This window comes from Bos indicus, chromosome 22 (assembly GCF_029378745.1).
Source record: "Bos indicus isolate NIAB-ARS_2022 breed Sahiwal x Tharparkar chromosome 22, NIAB-ARS_B.indTharparkar_mat_pri_1.0, whole genome shotgun sequence".
Taxonomy (NCBI): domain Eukaryota; kingdom Metazoa; phylum Chordata; class Mammalia; order Artiodactyla; family Bovidae; genus Bos; species Bos indicus.
Genome location: NC_091781.1, coordinates 37,964,598 through 37,981,817, shown reverse-complemented (window position 1 = coordinate 37,981,817; position 17,220 = coordinate 37,964,598). Strand labels below are relative to the sequence as shown.

The 17,220-nt window shown below is 41.9% G+C and overlaps 1 protein-coding gene and 1 long non-coding RNA gene across 3 annotated transcripts in view; one reads left to right on the top strand and one right to left on the bottom strand.

The window, feature by feature from the left end:
* Positions 1-422, bottom strand: part of LOC139178699 (uncharacterized) — a 145,320-nt gene extending 144,898 nt beyond the window's left edge. Inside the window, exon 1 of the long non-coding RNA XR_011563185.1 lies at positions 272-422. This is a non-coding gene — a long non-coding RNA (uncharacterized lncRNA). The remainder of the gene's footprint in view (positions 1-271) is intronic.
* A 124-nt stretch (positions 423-546) lies between these two features.
* The window catches only part of SYNPR (synaptoporin), a 300,659-nt gene continuing 283,985 nt past the window's right edge, over positions 547-17,220 (top strand). The window contains exons 1-2 of one of the 2 annotated variants that reach the window (XM_019985147.2): positions 547-774; positions 900-965. In XM_019985147.2, coding sequence (XP_019840706.1) covers positions 757-774; positions 900-965 — 84 coding nt within the window. In that variant the 5' untranslated portion in view covers positions 547-756. The remainder of the gene's footprint in view (positions 775-899; positions 966-17,220) is intronic. The other variant, XM_070776386.1, reaches the window with a different exon arrangement.

Below are 17,220 nucleotides of genomic sequence, written 5' to 3'. Positions count from 1 at the left end.
CCGGCGTACTGCCCCATATTTTTATAATTCATGCATTTCCAGTCTCCCCGCCAGCCCCCTTCGCCTTGACCTGGCCCCCCGCTTATCCCTGAGGGAATGGGCAGTATTCACCCTATTCTTACATCTCTCCCGCCACCTGGCACTGCTGGGCCACGCGAACATTCCATGAAGGCTCCGGGGCATGACCAGGTCGGGGGTCTGTCCCTGGTGTCCAGAAGTTTCCAGAACGCACACACCTCTTCACTTACGGTGTGGGCTGCTTGTTTCTTACCTGGAACCCAGGTCTTCAGGCGGGGAACCATTCTGCTGAGGGTGCCAACCAGGTTTTTCCAACCTACAGCCCCAAAGTTGCCCTGGAGCCTAAGGGTACAGGGCGCGCCAGCGGCGACGCGACTCCAAGGTCGCCGTTTGGCCTCGCCCACCTTCGCGCCCTCGGGCCCCCGCAGCTGGCCAATCGCAGCCTCCCCCGGGCCGCGGGGCGGGCTCCCCTCCCCACCTCCGCCGCTGCCCCGCGCCCCACCTCCCCGCCGGCCCCTCCCACCCTCGCAGACAGTGCGCGCCGCGCCCGCACACGCAGGCTTCCAGAACCCAGCCTCTGCGAGCCCGCTCGGGGCACTCAGCTCTCCACCGCCTCGCTCCCCGCGCCCTTTCCGAAAAGGGGCTTCTGGCCCTGGGCCCTGGGGCCGAGGACGGCGGTGGCCCTCGAACTTCATTTTCAAAGGCGCCGCTGGGTGAGAAGCCCGAGCGAGGCGAGCTATGGATCCCGTGAGCCAGGTAGGACTGACTGGGCAGCGCGGGTGATGCCGCGCGACCCCCGGGGTTGGATGCCGCGTCCCCCAGCCCCTTCCTCATGCTCTCTCTCGCTCTTTCTCTCTCTGTCTCGCCTTCTTGGTCCACAGCTGGCGTCAGCAGGTACCTTCCGGGCGCTGAAGGAGCCCCTTGCCTTCTTGCGAGCCCTAGAATTGGTGAGTAGCGGGCTATGTGCGGGGAGGAACCAGCAGGTGAGGAGAGGTCGGATGGGGTGCTCTCGGTTCTGCTCCAAGCCTGGGAGGCCAGCCGCTTCCTTCAATCCTCTCTCCTCAGGTGCCATTCCAGGATGGCGGGGACAGGATGGAGGGATCCGGCTTGGAGGCGGGAGCGTGGACGAATTTTTACAGGCGCTTAGACGAGGTGTCATCTCACAGGCTCGCAGGGGCTGAGGAGAGAAGCCTCCTGGGGAGACCAGGAGGAGAGCAGATGGAGGCGCTGCCGCTGGGCTCTGGCTGCTCACCTGCATTTTGCGGGGCTGAGGGCGTGAGAGGAGGGACCTGGGGCTGAGCGAAGTAGGAGAGAGGGCTTGGCCAAGCTGGGAAAGTTGGTGAGCGCGGCAGCAGCTCTCCGCCCCGCCTGGGATACAGGAAGCGCTGTGATCCACGCTCCAGCGAGAGGGAAGCTGAGAAGCTGTGAAAGATAGTAGCGTTGAAGGCAGGACTTCTTCCTCCTGTCTCAGAGTTTCTCTACTCTATCCGCTCTTGAGGGCTTTTCTGATTTCTCCTAGAACCTCCCAGCCTTCTTTGGAGCTTTCTTCAGCGCCTGGGTTTTAGGAAGTTGTATTACTCTCATGTTCTGTCCCCTTAAAAAAGAACTTGATAGTCCTAGGACAGCTTATCAGAGGAGTAAGGCGCAGAAAAGCTACCAACGGGGCCACAGGGCTTTGTTAGTATTGCCGGCTTGGATGATCGTTATTCAGAGTGAAATCTGCGGGTCACACATTCTCTCTTGCTAGGAGCTCTGAAAGGCAAGCGAGTCTATCTGAACAGAAAGTTCAAAGCCCGTCATGTAGCATTAATCACAGGCCCTATCACTGATGAGCTAGGAAGTTATGTAAGAGCGTGTTCCGTCCTCCCAGATCTTAGCTCCAAGGGCCAGTATCCGGGTTTGGCAACACAACAGTTTTACATGCTTACATGGTTGATCAGGGTAATCACAGCTGCCTTGTTTGTAAACCTGCTTTAAAATGCATGAATCTATCAACTGGACATGGCATCAGGACAGCGTTTGGAAGGCTTGAACTAATGGTTCAAGGATGGCTTTTCTTAAACTGTTTTCCTCACAGCCAGGTTAAAGCATGCAGGACTCATTCCAGGCAGCTTTCATTTGACTTTCTCAGACTTCTGTCCACGTTCATTCATTTAGCCATTCAACAAACATTCTCTGTGGAAGAGTGGGGGTTTTTTGCTCAGTGGAAAGGCTGCATTGTCAAGCCATTGTCTCTCAAAACAAAATTCAAAGACCTGCTATAATTTCTGACACAATCTCTCATGGTCTCACACTGTCGCTGTCACCCACCTGAAACATTAGTTTGTATTCCCTTCAGTCCTGTTACAATGTTATTTCATGTCACTCCCCCCACACACCCTCAGTGAGTGTATTTCAAAGTGTGAATGGTTTTGTTTTCAATGCAGATTTCTGGAAATCAAATAAAAATATTGGAAAGGAGGATGCCCAGAAATCTGCATTTTTTAGCAACTTCCTAGGTTCTTCTTAGGCCCATTAAGTTAGAGGACCACCACCCTAAGCTATACAAGGTCCCCCCAAACTCCAAAGCACCTTAATGTTCTTGTTATTTTTCTTCATACTGTATGGAGTCCTGTCACAGCCCAAGCCAAATACAAATGTTTGTCTTTCAACTTCAGCTTAAATATTACCTTCTCAGTGAAGATTTCTCTCATAATTGCTTCTTTCCCTCTCCTCTACCCCAAACTGAATGATTCACCCCATTCTTTGAGCTTCCATTACATCTTATTCATTTATTCATAAGAATTTATAATCCTGTCTTATAGTTATCTTTTCTTGATGTGTGTGTGAGAGATATATTAACTTAATTTTTAAAAAATTGAAGTATAGTTGATTTTCTCTCTTCTTGGCCTCTCTTTATGGAAGAAGGAATTTTGCTTATAAATCAATAATTAGCTCTCATTTGTGCTAGAGAACCTGAGTAAGGGAACAGTAAAACCTTGAAAGTTCATATATGTTAGTTGATTGCCACCTTTTGAATGAGCTAAGGTTCACAAATGAGAGCAGGGAGATAGAAGGTGTGGAAAAGTGTATCAAGGTGGAGAAAAGGAAATATCTCTTCTGTGCATGCCATGGCTGAAGAATCACTCGCAGGTCTTTGTTTCCTGTGGAAAATGGTGACAATGAGAGAGAGTTCTAGCTTTGGAAGAAAATTTGTTCTGTTTGTCTCAGTGTTCCCCACAGGTGCCTATGTATGTGATAAGCAAAAATTGTTAATTGAGCATGACAGAGCACTAAAAACATCCCTGTTCCTCCTGTTCTGTTGCGGGAGCAGCTTCTCTGTGGGAGAAGCTGGTAGTCTTGGATGTATTTGAACAACAGTCCTTTCAGTTTTCAATATTTGTGCTGTAAAAGTAAAAGTGTATGTAAAGATCTGTGTTCAAGCCTATTTAATGCAACGTCCTTTGTAGGGGAAAGAAAAAAACAATTAGTAAATATGTTAATAGGAAAATCATTAATATATGATTCATGCATGCTGTGGAATATTATACTGCCATTGTAAAGGTGAGTTCAATTAATATGTGTTGACCTGGAGGTCAGCATGTGCAATTGTGTTTGATAAAATTATTAAGTGCAGAAAAATGAGTTTCATTCTTATTATTTGATGAAATTGCTATATGGAAAAAAGTAGCTTTCAATTTTTCTTCTTTTAATCAACACATGGAAAATATATTCACTCAGATTTCAAACTAATGGATAGCATGTACTTTTTTTGTAAATATAAAAAAACAAAACATAACTTTGTGACCGTGTGTGTGTGTGTGTGTGTGTGTGTGTAATTTGTATAAGCATAACATTGATATTTTTCCCCCAAAGGGTGTAATTTGAGGTTCAATGAGGAGAGGAGAGTGTGAAGGAAAGCTGTGTCCTGCAGAAAGAATCATGGACACATATCCCTTGTCCACAGTTGTGTACATGAGTAATTAAAAAAATAATTCATCTTTGAAATGACTTCCTATGGATTGACCGTGTGAAGCAATATTACTTCTAAAGACGTCTTCCACTTTGAGATTTATTGCCTTGGAGGGAAGCATGCACTTTATTGATGTGTCCTTTGCTTAGGAATGGCTCATAGATATAGTAGATTTGAAGTTTAAAAACATAAAAGTCAAACCTTCAAAGAAGAAGCTTTAGCCAGTTTCAAAGACCTTGAGGCAAAACTTCCAAATCCTTAATCTCTACTTCAGTGAGGTCAAGGGCATTTTCACTATCTTTTGAGTCAAAACCAAAACTGAGGACACAGCACTGATGCTGATGGTCTGTTTCATGTATTCTCCGATGATAAAAAAAATTTTATTTAAGGTCCAGAAGAATCTCTTAAACCATAATTTGAAGATAGTAAAAAAAAATTTTAATTGAATTTACCTTATTTCTCAGACTTACTAAGTTGGTGTGAAATCCTGCCTTCCACGAATCACTCTTATTTTGCTACTTCAATTCTTTGCCAGGAGAACTTTGGCCTGCTTTTTTTCCTTTTAAAACATTTTTGTTAATGCATTCTTTCTTCTTTTTACCATTTGCAAGGTTCTGTATTTGCACCTGTAGATTTCTATGTGATGGCAGGTGAGGGACCCCCGCAGTTCCAGGACTAGAATTGGTGCAGATGTAAGAGCATCCAAGGTATTTCAACGCCCCCGAATAATACCTCATGGCTGGCAGGTCCAGACTCCGCCCCTTTAGAGTTAACTGCTGGGTCAGCTTGTTTGATTCCTCTAATTCTTTATCTTTTATGTCCATCCCCCATTTTGCTATATCATTTCTGCTACAACCCCTGGACTCCATATCTCCATTCTGCCTTCCCAAGGCCGGCCAGCTAATCCAGAGATGCAACATGTCTGATGTAAAAGGTATACAGTGCCTTGATTTAAATGGAAGGACCTGCTTTCTGAATCGTCATTCCTGAATCTAAATTCTGATCTGTTTTCCTAACATCATACTGCTTGCTTGATATAAATAGCATTTCTGATCATGTTATTGATAATAGCACATTAAGCATGTTTATAACATAACATAATGTAATATGGTTATTATTTTAAACTCTTGAGAAGGAACAGTAGCTACCTCTGTCACGCAGGCTTCATATGAGGCACTGTATTCCACTGCTTTCCATGCATCATAGTATTGAATCTGCATGGCTTATGTTCTCATTTCACCATGAAGTTAATAAATAACTCATCAAGGATAAAATAGTAGGGGGAAAAATAGTAGGAAATGCAAAGCCAAAATTTGAGCATTCTCATTCCAAACTGTATTCTCTTAAATGCTACACTGTTCTGCTTCCTTCCATGTGGCAGACACCTGCCATAGCTTATCCCTAATCCTCAAAGAAACATAAAAGGCAGATGCTATCCTGTTTTGCAGTGTTTATCTCACCCACTCTGATATGTATTTAAAGCCTTTTCTGAAAATGCCACAGAGTGTTTATATTTAGAGATTAGCTCAACAGACATCAATTGTCTTTGATATTGTTTTATTCTCTATTGTTTTTAATTAACCAAAGTAAAGTAGGTTCTAATTAAGCATAGTATCTTTTCATTTAAAATACATTGGAAAAGAGTTTGATTATAAAGCCAAGAATTTAATCTTATGGTCTTTTTTTCTTTTTTCTTAAAAAATACCTGTGCATGAGTCAGACAGCTCTTTTTTTTTTTTTCCCTAAGCATAAATAGGATAGGAATTCTAACATGCAACTAATTTAAATTATGAGCAGTAATCTGCCATGAGGATGTGATGCAATTGCAAAGCTACATTAACTTGGATTTAATTATAACTTCTAGCCTCTCAATTAGTGACAAAAGTCATGTGTGCAGTTGGAATATGAATCAATAGATACACTTTTCATAAAATAGCAACTCCCCAGTGGACTAATGAATTTATCACTTAATGTTCTTCTGAGTTCTATGAAAACAATTGATATTTGGCCGCACAAATACAGGAAAAAAGATAAAATTACTACTTATGTATTTGAATCCCTATTTTATCCTTTTCCTAGCTTGATAACCTGGGGCAAGTTATTTAACTTTATTAGGCATCGTTTTTCTCATCTATAAAATGAAACTGATAATAGTTCCTACTTTAAAATGTTGCCATAAATGACTCAATTCACAGAAACCACCTAGCATAGTGCTTGGGCTATCAGAAGTGCTCAATAAGTGATATTGAGATGATGATGATAGTGTGATGATGATAATGGTAACTGAATGATTATGGGATTGATGGAAAGGAGGAAATAGAAATCCACCAGAAAGTAATTTAGAGCATTATGGCAACCTCTTACAAGTTAGAGTCTTGGCAAAATTCTGACATAGAAAATCTATCATACACTTGAATGTGCCTCTTTTGAGCCCCTCTCCCCTTATATCATGATGTCCAAGATTTTTTCTTTTTTACCAAAGCATAAGTGACTCTGTAGGGCGTTGTTCTTTGGAATATTTGCACTCAAAGAACTTTCCAGAGAGGCCAAGTTTGAACCTAAAGGAACCGGTCTCACAGAAGAATTGTAGGAACTTAGTTCTCAGGAATGTTTTGGTGAGGTGTGGGGGGACAGTTTTCCTGATCTTTCCAAAATCATAATCCATAAACATTGTTTATTCTTGAAAGAGTTACCTGTATCCAACTGAACTCTCCAAGATGTAGACACAGGTCCTTATAGTATCAACCACAGGCAATTACTAACCAAACCATAATACCCAGGTACACCTGGCCATTAGGCATCACCCAGATAAAAATAGGAGCAGAACCCTGCACTCATGCTCAACTGGAAACATGACTTCTAGTTCTCTGTTCCCCAGAAGATTCGCATGTCTTCCTGATCCAGGTAAGAAAAAATAGTCTTATGGTAATAGAAAAAAATAGTGAAAAATCTCTAAGGAGTATATCTACAGAACCATGACTTTCCTTTGAGTCTTCTTTTTCTGCAGGCATGTCTTTGACTTTGGCTGTATGTGTGATTATTCTCATTCATTCAGTTAGCTTAGCCATCCTTTGAGAAACTCAGTTCCTCACTGAATTTGGGGGAAAACACCCTTTGCCTACCTTTCCACAATTTTGGAAATTTTAAAGAAGAGCAAGCATGTAAAACACCTTGTAAACTAAAGGTCATCCAGAAGTAAACAATAATTGTGATCATGATGATGGTGATGATAAAGGAGTGATCTTTTCCAATCGGGTGACTCTGGATATCGTGAGATACATGGGTGAAGGTTGAGGTGTGAAGTGATCTCTGCTCCCTGAGGGGCTGAGCTCTTCCCTGCCACTCTGCATCCTTGAGCCTCTGCCCCAGTCTCTGTGGTCTCTCTGGAACCCACAAGAAAGAACGATGCTGCCTGTTGAAACTGATGCATCATCAAAACTTGGAGAGATGCCACCCTCACCCATTTTAGCTCTCAGACTAAAAGCCTGTTTCTTGCTCTGCACACATTTCACATTTATCAGATATTTGTAGGGCTGGCGATGGTCTCTTGCACCTGCCACTTTTGCACATGCCACTTCCTTTGCTTGGAACACACACAGTTTTCACTGAACCCTTTTTGGCTGGCAAATTCCTCTTTTCAGGTGACAGCTTAGACATCACTTCTTTTGAGAGGGACTCTCTGAGTAGGGAAGTCCCTCTGGGTGAAGTCAGTCTTCTATGGCTACCAGAGCACACTCTTCAGTGACTTATATTTTTTGTTTTGCTCCTCAACCAGACTAAAGGTTCTGTGAAAGCAAGGATCTTGTTTGTCTTATTCATAGTACGTTCTAAGCATCTTTATACAGTGCTTGACACATGATAGGAATGCCTCCAAAAACATTTGTAAATCCCACCAAACACCCAGACAGTAGATGCCTAGTAAGGCATTGGTTTGGGGTGAAGAATCTTCCTGCCAATGCAGAAAACGCAGGAGACACAGGTTCAATCCCTGAGTCGGAAAGATCCTCTGGAGAAAGAAATGGCAACCCACTACAGTATTCTTGCCTGAAAAAAAATAATCTCATGGACAGAGGATCCCTGGTGGGCTACAGTCCATGGGGTTGCGAAGAGTCAAACATACCTGAGTGACTAAGCGCAAAGCACAATGAAGGCTTGTTTGAAGGAAGGAGAGAAAGAAGGGAGGAAGGAGAATAGAGAATGAAGAAATGAATCCCTGAGAACACGTTGATGGGGTGTCAATTACCTTTCATGATCTCCTGATCTTAATCGTTTTTCCATGTTGCTGCTGCTGCTGCTAAGTTGCTTCAGTTGTGTCCGACTCTATGCGACCGCATAGACGGTAGCCCACCAGGCTCCCCCGTCCCTGGGATTCTCCAGGCAAGAACACTGGAGTGGGTTGCCATTTCCTTCCCCAATGCATGAAAGTGAAAAGTGAAAGTGAAGTCGCTCAGTTTTGCATGTTACCTCCTATTAATAGTGATTGCTCATTGATCTTGAACTTAATTGGTTTCCCCATTGAAAACAGTAGGGATGTATATAATTTCTTCTTAAAGTCATGTCCTCTTATTTCTAGGTCAGGTTTCTTTCTATCTCATGTTTTCAGAACACAAAGCAAAATTTAAATGCTCACCACCATAATGACCTAGGATGCCCAGACCTTCTCAAGGACCTTTCTCCTTCTCAAAAGTACTCCGAATCCCTGAGAAAATTTTTTACTGATTTATGTATATTTTCTAACAAAATCTGTGTTTGTTGATCCGTTGCATAATGAAATACAGGTTTAGCAATGTGTTGTTGAAATATAAGGAATTCTGTAGACTTCAGAAAGGATCTGGATATTTAGCAGCAAGATGAACTCTTAAATTCTTTTGGTTGCCTGATAAATTACTTGAGTCAGATTCCATCCTGGATGCAGGAAGAGCAAATCAATTTTGTCTGCCCATTTGTGTGTGTGTATGTGTGTGAGAGAAAGAGAGAGAGAGAGAGAGAGAGATAGAGAAAGCTCCCATCCTTTGAAATTGTTACTCTGAAGGATTTGTGTGCCAGATAAGAAGACATACCCCCAATGGCTTTAACAAGAAATGATCACATATCCATCTGGTCTGCCATGAGACTTCCTGGCTCTGCTTTCATGCCCTTAATTCACCTAATGGCTTTGCCCGCACCTGACAGACAGTTTGCATTACCCATGAGATCTTTCCTGAAGCTGAGATCCAGAAGAACTGAGAAGGCAGAATGGTTAGATTAGAGCAAAGAGTGATACCAGAAAATTATTAGGCACAGACCCATCTTCTGAGTGAAGACTGGAGATATTGGGAGATGTTTAAGTTAGAAAAGAGAGTGGTTTGATGAGTAGAGATTGTGACTGTGATTGGGAATGTGTTGACTTTGAAGCCACACTTGCTTGGGTTCAACCATAAACCTTGAGTGTGTTCAAGCGCAAATCAACCTTACTGAGTCTCAAGTTCCTCAGGGATCTTAACATACCTAAAACATATGTTTACAAATAAAAATAAATTCATTACTGAAACACCTGGGACATCCACTTTCTGTCCCTGACTCTCAACTTCTTGAATTGTAAAATAAGGATGACATCTAGAATATATAACTTGTGAAATAAGCTGAGCCAACATGTATAAAAGTTCCCATAAGAGGGCTCAATAAATATTAAATGGTCCCAAATCTAGAAAACTGAAGCTCAGGTATCTAGGGCCTCTTTACTGTAGGAGCAGTGCCTGATGTGTTACCTTTAATTTTCATCTACATCTGCCATTTGAGCAAAGGGGGAAGGCATATTTTCATTTTTCATAATCATTGACCAGACTTGTATAAGAACTTTTGTCATCAGAATCATATCACAGATTCTATTTATGAAGCAACTGAAAGCAAAACATGATTATATGTGTTTGAAATCTATTTTAGAAGATGTATGCTTCCTTGCTCAGGAAAAAAAAAAAAAATCTAAGAATAAGTGTGAAACTGTAGCATTAAACACTAGGTATTCTGGGGGAAAGACTGTTTATTAGCAAGAATGATAAATTTGAAATACAAATATTCATACTTTATTATTACTTTAAATTGCTGGCTGCTTTTTGTTTTATTTTTAATGCCTGGGCTTATTTATTACATCTCCCTCATTTAGTAACAGAAAGAATACCTAGATTTGAGCGTCAGCTATGACACTGACAGGCTATGTAATGTTGTACATGTTACTTTAACCTCTCTGGGTCTTTCATATTGATATGAGTAGAAATAATATTAATTAGCAGAAAGAATTATTGCGTTGGTTAAATGAAATAACACTTGCAAAGAGTGATGGCGCATAGCAAGCACTCAATACATTTGTATTTTCTTTCCTTCTTCCCCCCAGATTATGTTTTACTGCCAACGTAAATTTCTCAAGAATTTGTGAAATTCTGGAAAACTTCACGAGGCAGCCTTTTTGTTTCTCTAGGTGTTCCTAGGTGTTCTTGTGTTATTCTCTGTCACACACATGCACACACACACACACATTCTTTGTACTAAAGACATGAAGAGCACATGCATGAGACAAATGTATTCTAATGGGAGAGTATGCTTTGGCACATGTGGTTGGAAAGGAGAGAGTGATTAGACTGGACCACCAAGTCCTAGATCATTGTCCCAAACACACTGGAGCCCCAGGCTGTCTACAGGCATTGGCCAGGTGACCATGAATTTGTGAAGCTTTTCTGAAAGGAATAACATACTTCTTTATTTTAAAGAAAGACAAAGCCCCCATAAATAGTGGGAGTTCCTTAAATGGCTGTATGTTGTTAGGTGCCAGTCTGTCCTAAATCAGTACTATGTAACTTATATACACAATTTCATTCAGATCTTACAATGACCTCATGAGGTTAACTTGCCCCAAAATACAGAGCTGGTAGGTGACCAAGACAGGATTTCAAGCCACATCAGTCTGACCTCCTGCCTCTTCCGTGCCTTCTGTGACCCAATGATATTAAATATCTTTGTATTGGGCAGTGGATTTCTTTTGATGTTCTATTTACAACCATTTTTATGCATAAACTATTTGTTTAGTAATTTAAAATCATAAAAATATAAGCAAAAGTTAATAAATCAAAATTACTCAATATCCTTTTACTGAGAGACAACTAAGGTTAATATATTGAAAAATATTCTTTCAGACATTTTAATGTTAATGTACCTTTTTTTCCCCTGTGCGGTTGCGGGGGGAAATGACGTGTTAGATTGCTAGGACTGCCATTACTTAATACCATGAACTGCGTAGCTTTAACAACAGAAATTTATTGTCTCAGAGTTCCGGGAACCAGAGGTCTGAGATCAAGGCGTGAGCAGAGTTGTTTCCCGGCGAAGGCCATGAGGGAGAATCCGTTCTATACCTTTCTGCTAGATCCTGGTGGTTTGGCTGTCAGTCTTTGGTGTTCCTGAACTTGTAGATGGTGTATCCCCTGAAATTCTGCCTCTGTCTTCACAGGCGGTTCTCCCTGTGTGTGTGTCTGTGTCCAGACTTCTCTCTTTATGCAACACAAGTCATATTGTATTAGGGCCTGCCCAACGCCAGTGTGACTTCATCTTAACTACATCTGCAGTGACATTATTCCTAAATAAGGACACATTTTTAGGTACCAAAAATAAGGATTTCAACATGTGAATCTCAGAGGCATACACTTCAGCCCGTAACAAATGGGTTCTTAGAATAGGCAAGGCTTTGTTTTCTGGTTTGCCACTACATAAAATACCTTCCTCCACAATTTTGATGGCTGTGTACTATTATATGCTGTGCCTTTACAAGTGGAGAAGGCGATGGCATCCCACTCCAGTACTCTTGCCTGGAAAATCCTATGGATGGAGGAGCCTGGTGGGCTGCAGTCCATGGGGTCATGAAGAGTTGGACACGACTGAGCGACTTCACTTTCACTTTTCACTTTCATGCATTGGAGAAGGAAATGGCAACCCATTCCAATGTTCTTGCCTGGAGAATCCCAGAGATGGTGGGGCCTGGTGGGCTGCCATCTATGGGATCGCACAGAGTCACACACGACTGAAGCGACTTAGCAGCAGCAGCAGCAGCAGTCTTTACTAGAAATTGTCTAGTTCTAATCTTAATAGTTTTAAAATGGCTATTATTTTTAAAACCTGCAAAGATTCCCTTCTTAAAGATAAATGTTTACTATACCTCTATTATTGTTTACTTTATTTCTAGATGTAGAATTTCTGGTTCAAAAGGTTAGGCATTTTAGGTATTTGAAACAATTGCCTGATTGCCCTCTGATGAGGTGGTTCCATTGTGGGCATTGGCAGTTTAAAAGTTTTCCAATTTCATAGAAGAAAATGTAATCTTGATTAAATTTGTACTTTAGTTTTGCACTGAGATTGCATCTTTTTTCATAAGATGGTTTATGTTCTCATTTTCATTTGGAAACATTTTAATGGACAGAATGGATTTGTAAAGCAGTAGCTGAGACTGCCAAATTCATGAGGCTGTTCACGTGGACTTTTATATAAGCTGCTGCCTTCATCTTTCTAGGTCATTATACTACTCCACTATTTGGAAATTATTAGATGGCTGTACGCTGACTTGGGTAGAGAGATACTGAGCCTTCCTTTCTCTGAATCATTATGTAAGAATAGATTTCTATAAGTTTTAGCATACCAAAGCTAACTTTGATGTTATGAATCCTTAATAATATAATTTTGTAGTATAAAATTGCCATCCAAGTTGCATTGATTTTTAATATTAACTTTATTTATCATAAGTAACTTATTATTATTTTACCTTGAATGATGCTCATAAGCATTGGTCCATACCTGGTACCTTTTTGAAATGTGAAGCTCATGTATGTGTATGTAGTGACTCATGCATACAGATTTATACCCTACCTTCTTTGAGTTTGAGGCACTTGGAACTTTAATAATTCTTTTATGGGAGAAGCAGAGTAGATGAGTGTTATTGCATCACCTGAGGAATCTTGGGATGTATCTGGCCTGTGGTTATAGAAAGCTCTATTGATAAAATAAAATGAATTCAGCAGTCCCCAGATGCCAAGGGCATTTCCTGTGTTTCTGGGATCACATTCCTGACCACACTTGCTATTAACAAGGATAACATTATGGATACACTCTGCCTCTGCCTCACATATGGCTATTTTGGGCCACCCTGGCCCCTTGGAATTAAAATAACAGTTGTTAACCATCATTGTGTACTTGCTGAGTTCTAGGCCCTGTGTGAAATGCTTTCAATAAGCATGTCATTTAATTCTAGCAACTCTATTACAAGGCATGCATCATTGTTTCCCCTTCTTTAGGCAAGAAAACTGAAGATTAGAAAAACAAGTGTAAGTGTATATGGTTTCAGTGCATATACTAATAACAGAAGAGCCGGGATTTTGAACCCAGATCTCCAGTGCCTCAAAAAGACCCACTGTGCTTCTCCTAGCAATTGTAGAGGGAGAAGAGTTCCCATTCTCCCCCAGAGACTAGATCCCTGTGGGAAGAACCATTCCAGCCAATAGAGCTGCTGTCCGTAGCCCTACGTGAACCAACTGCAGGACAGGCCCAACCATTCAGCCAGGCTGATGGTACCTACCAGGGCAAAATCTGCCAAGGTGGTGGTTTGACTGAACTATTAATACTCATTTGCCTCAGTTTGGTGGGGAATTCTGTTTGGGGGCAGCAGAGCAAAATTCTTGAGCTCTCTTTGCAGTTTAAAGGCAAGTATTTTTCTTAAGGTATTTCTTAAACATTCCCTTGACACAATGATAAATGAAAGGGTGGTTTTGATTTGCTTTGATTTATCTTATTTTATTTGTAGATATCAGAACCACAGTGGCCTAGGTAAACGATGAAGTATATTCAGAAAGAACCAGGGGCTGGTTGCTCTCTGCCTTTTCAGTTTGTCAGGAACATCTCCACCACCTTTTAACTGACCGCCATGTGGCTGTAAAAATGCAGCTCTTTGAGCTTGTAAACTTGTGTTTTATTGCTTTGTTTTTGGGCAACACCCAGTTTCCTCTCCCATCTTGGTTAGTCTGCCTTCTGAGGACCTGGGGAACATTCCCAAGGCCATCAGGCTGGTAAATATTGGGGCCAGAATGCAAACCAGGTCTGCAGTGTGTGAGGAAGCAGGAAACAGGCTGCTGTAAGAGGCAACGCTGGTGACCAGAGATGCTGATGTTTCTGCCTATGGAAGCCAGTTGTTGCTGAGCAGGAGCACAGGCCAAAAGTGTCTGGATGCTTCCTGTGTTCTTAAGAAGACAGCAATAAGGATTCTGGTGCCATGCTTGGGAGGTTTGAATGCTGCAACTGTCTTCTCTTTTTCAAACACCAGGAGGCCCAGCCTTTGGAGAATACACAAAGCATGGCTGACTTCTGGATGTAGCCTGCAGTCTCCAGCTTGTTCTCACTGAACCACAGAATCCTGGCACCCTGGAGGCTCTGTCTCTGTGCCTCCACGGACCTGGCCTAGTTCGTCTTGTGCAGAAAGTTCTCAGGAGCCATTTGATTGATGGATGAATGGGAACTTTGGTGTTCAGAAATTAACTCTTGCTTGGTTTTTGAAATGATGGAATTAGTGAGTTTAAGGATTCCTTTTGCCATCTTTCAGATAGAATGAAAATTTATTTTCACTAGGTATCTAGGAAGCATGGAAATATAGGGACTATGTCTTAGACCAAAATCATAGTGGGAGGCCATGGTGCCTAGTACCAGCATAGGGTAAGTTAGTAATACAGCTCTGGGTCCCAAACAAGCATTGAGAACTGGATTTCTCAGTCAAGCCGTGTAATCTCAATTCTGTTCATAACAGGTACCATTTGATTGTTTGTAGTTTGAGGAATTATTGAATAAAGAATCGTAATGGGGAAGGATTCTGAGGACTTGCGTAGAGTAGGACTGCCCAACAGAACATTCTGCAACAATGGAAATGTTCTATTCTTCACTGTCCAATGCATCAGTCATTAGCCACAAGAGGCTATGAATCACTTGAAACTGAGCAACTGAATTTTTAATTTATCTATAATTAATTTAAAGAGCTAGTGGTTACCATATTGGACAGCCCACTTGCAGAGAATTGGTCCATCTATCTGCTTTGCAAGGGCAATGTGCTAAACTTCAGTAGAATACTTAATAGGAACTGGCTACCATGTTGTGGAATATATTCACTGTGGCTCTGTTCTTTAAAACATTCTCTTTTTTTGGTCACACCACATGGGAGGCAGAGAGCCTTAACCATTGGGCTGCCAGGGAAGTCCTAAAAGATTCATTTTTACATTTATTTTTTCAATATTTTTCCATATTATACAGTCGATGGCAGTGAGTTTATAAGCCACCTTCTAAAAATTTATTGGACCCTGAAATTTTAGAACTTTATCAGTTTTTTAGTTTGTGCTTTTTATGCATTTCCATATGTTTATGAACTTTATACATCAACATTATAGATTGAAATAAAAACGTAAGCTAATCATCTTTTCTGTTTGCCTCCTGATAACGAAGCAAGATGACAGTTGTTAAAGTTTTTACTAATTTATTAGCACGAGAATATCTCATAATAATGATTACTGTTTTTTTACTGAAGATATACATTTTATTTGGAAGCAGGCTAAAAGTGACATAGATTGCTCAGTGGTATGTGATGCAGATAAATGTATATCTTCAAGGTTTCATTATTAAGAAATGGTGTTGAGACATTTATTTATCCCAAGATTAGCAAGATAGTCTGGTAATGTTTTTGACAACGGCCTGTTGAGTTGTATAATTAGCATTAGAGTGTACCTTTAAGAGGAGTAAGAGCCTGGTAATGAGACGAAGGGAGCAACGGTAGCACAGGCACATCATGACTGTGGTGTCAGCCACGTGCACAAGACCTGGAAGCGAGCAAGTCCGCACGTCTCACACACTTCACTGCACTGTACCAGTCACCCACAGATAGTATGAAATGTTCTAGTCTGCCCAGGTGCCCTAGTTTTACAGTGTTTTGCTTGCGTCCCCTTGACAGCAGCACCTAAGTTAAAGGCGGCTGGGAAGGGATGCCAGGGAGCAGGAATGAGGGACCAGGGAAGTGAAATGGAGATGGGAAATGAGTCATAACCAGAAACTCACAGGGCTTCCTGAGCCAGCATCATGCGTGCATCTCAGAACTACCTTGGGGACAAACAGGGGAAATGCTAATCTTTTGGCTCCCAGCCCCCACTACTCAAGAGTGGCCTCATGGAAGTTAACTCCTGTCTTAATTTGAGTTCCACAAAGCAAACTCTGAAGTAAGGGTGACATAGTTTATTTGGGAGTTAATTCCTGCAAACACCAGTAGGAGAATTGAACAATGGGACAGGGAGTGGAAGGCAATAGAGAATACAGTGTTACCACCGTTGGCGACTGCAGGTCAATCCCAGTGTCAGATGCTGGCTGCTGCTGCTCAGTCACTTCAGTCGTGTCCGACTCTGTGCGACCCCAGAGACGGCAGCCCACCAGGCTCCCCCGTCCCTGGGATTCTCCAGGCAAGAACACTGGAGTGGGTTGCCATTTCCTTCTCCAGTGCATGAAAGTGAAAAGTGAACGTGAAGTCGCTCAGTCGTGTCCAACTCTTTGCAACCCCATGGACTGCAGCCTACCAGGCTCCTCCATCCATGAGATTTTCCAGGCAAGAGTACTGGAGTGGGGATGCTGGAAACCAGTATAAAACACTAATTGGCTGTAACTTACTTCTGAAGACACTGGAACACATTGTTTGGAGATGGGCATGTGGATACCTCCAATAGAATTGTTACTAAAGAAGAGAGTGGGTCTTGAAGAGTTACCAGTTTCTGACATAGATACTCAACAGATGTTTTCCCAACAGTTTCTGAATCCTCTACTTTACTTTGGCTAAGTTTATATATATATGAACTTCCTAGGTGGCACAGTGGTAAAGAATCTGCCTGCCAATGCAGGAGACACAAGAGAGAGGGGAGTTCAATCCCTGGATCAGGAAGATCCCCAGGAGTTGGAAATGGCAACCCACTCCAGTATTCTTACCTGGAAAATTCCATAGACAGAGGAGCCTGGTGGGCTACAGTTCCTGGGGCCGCAAAGAGTTGGACACGACTGAGCTACTGAGCGCACGCATGCACATATAATGTATTCTGATCCTTATCACCGATCATTAAGCAGAAATCATTTGATTGCAAAGAATAGGAACCCATTCAAAGTGACTTAGGAAAAAAACATGGGATGTATTGGAAGGAATCAGGGTTATCAAAAGGCAGGATTCATCA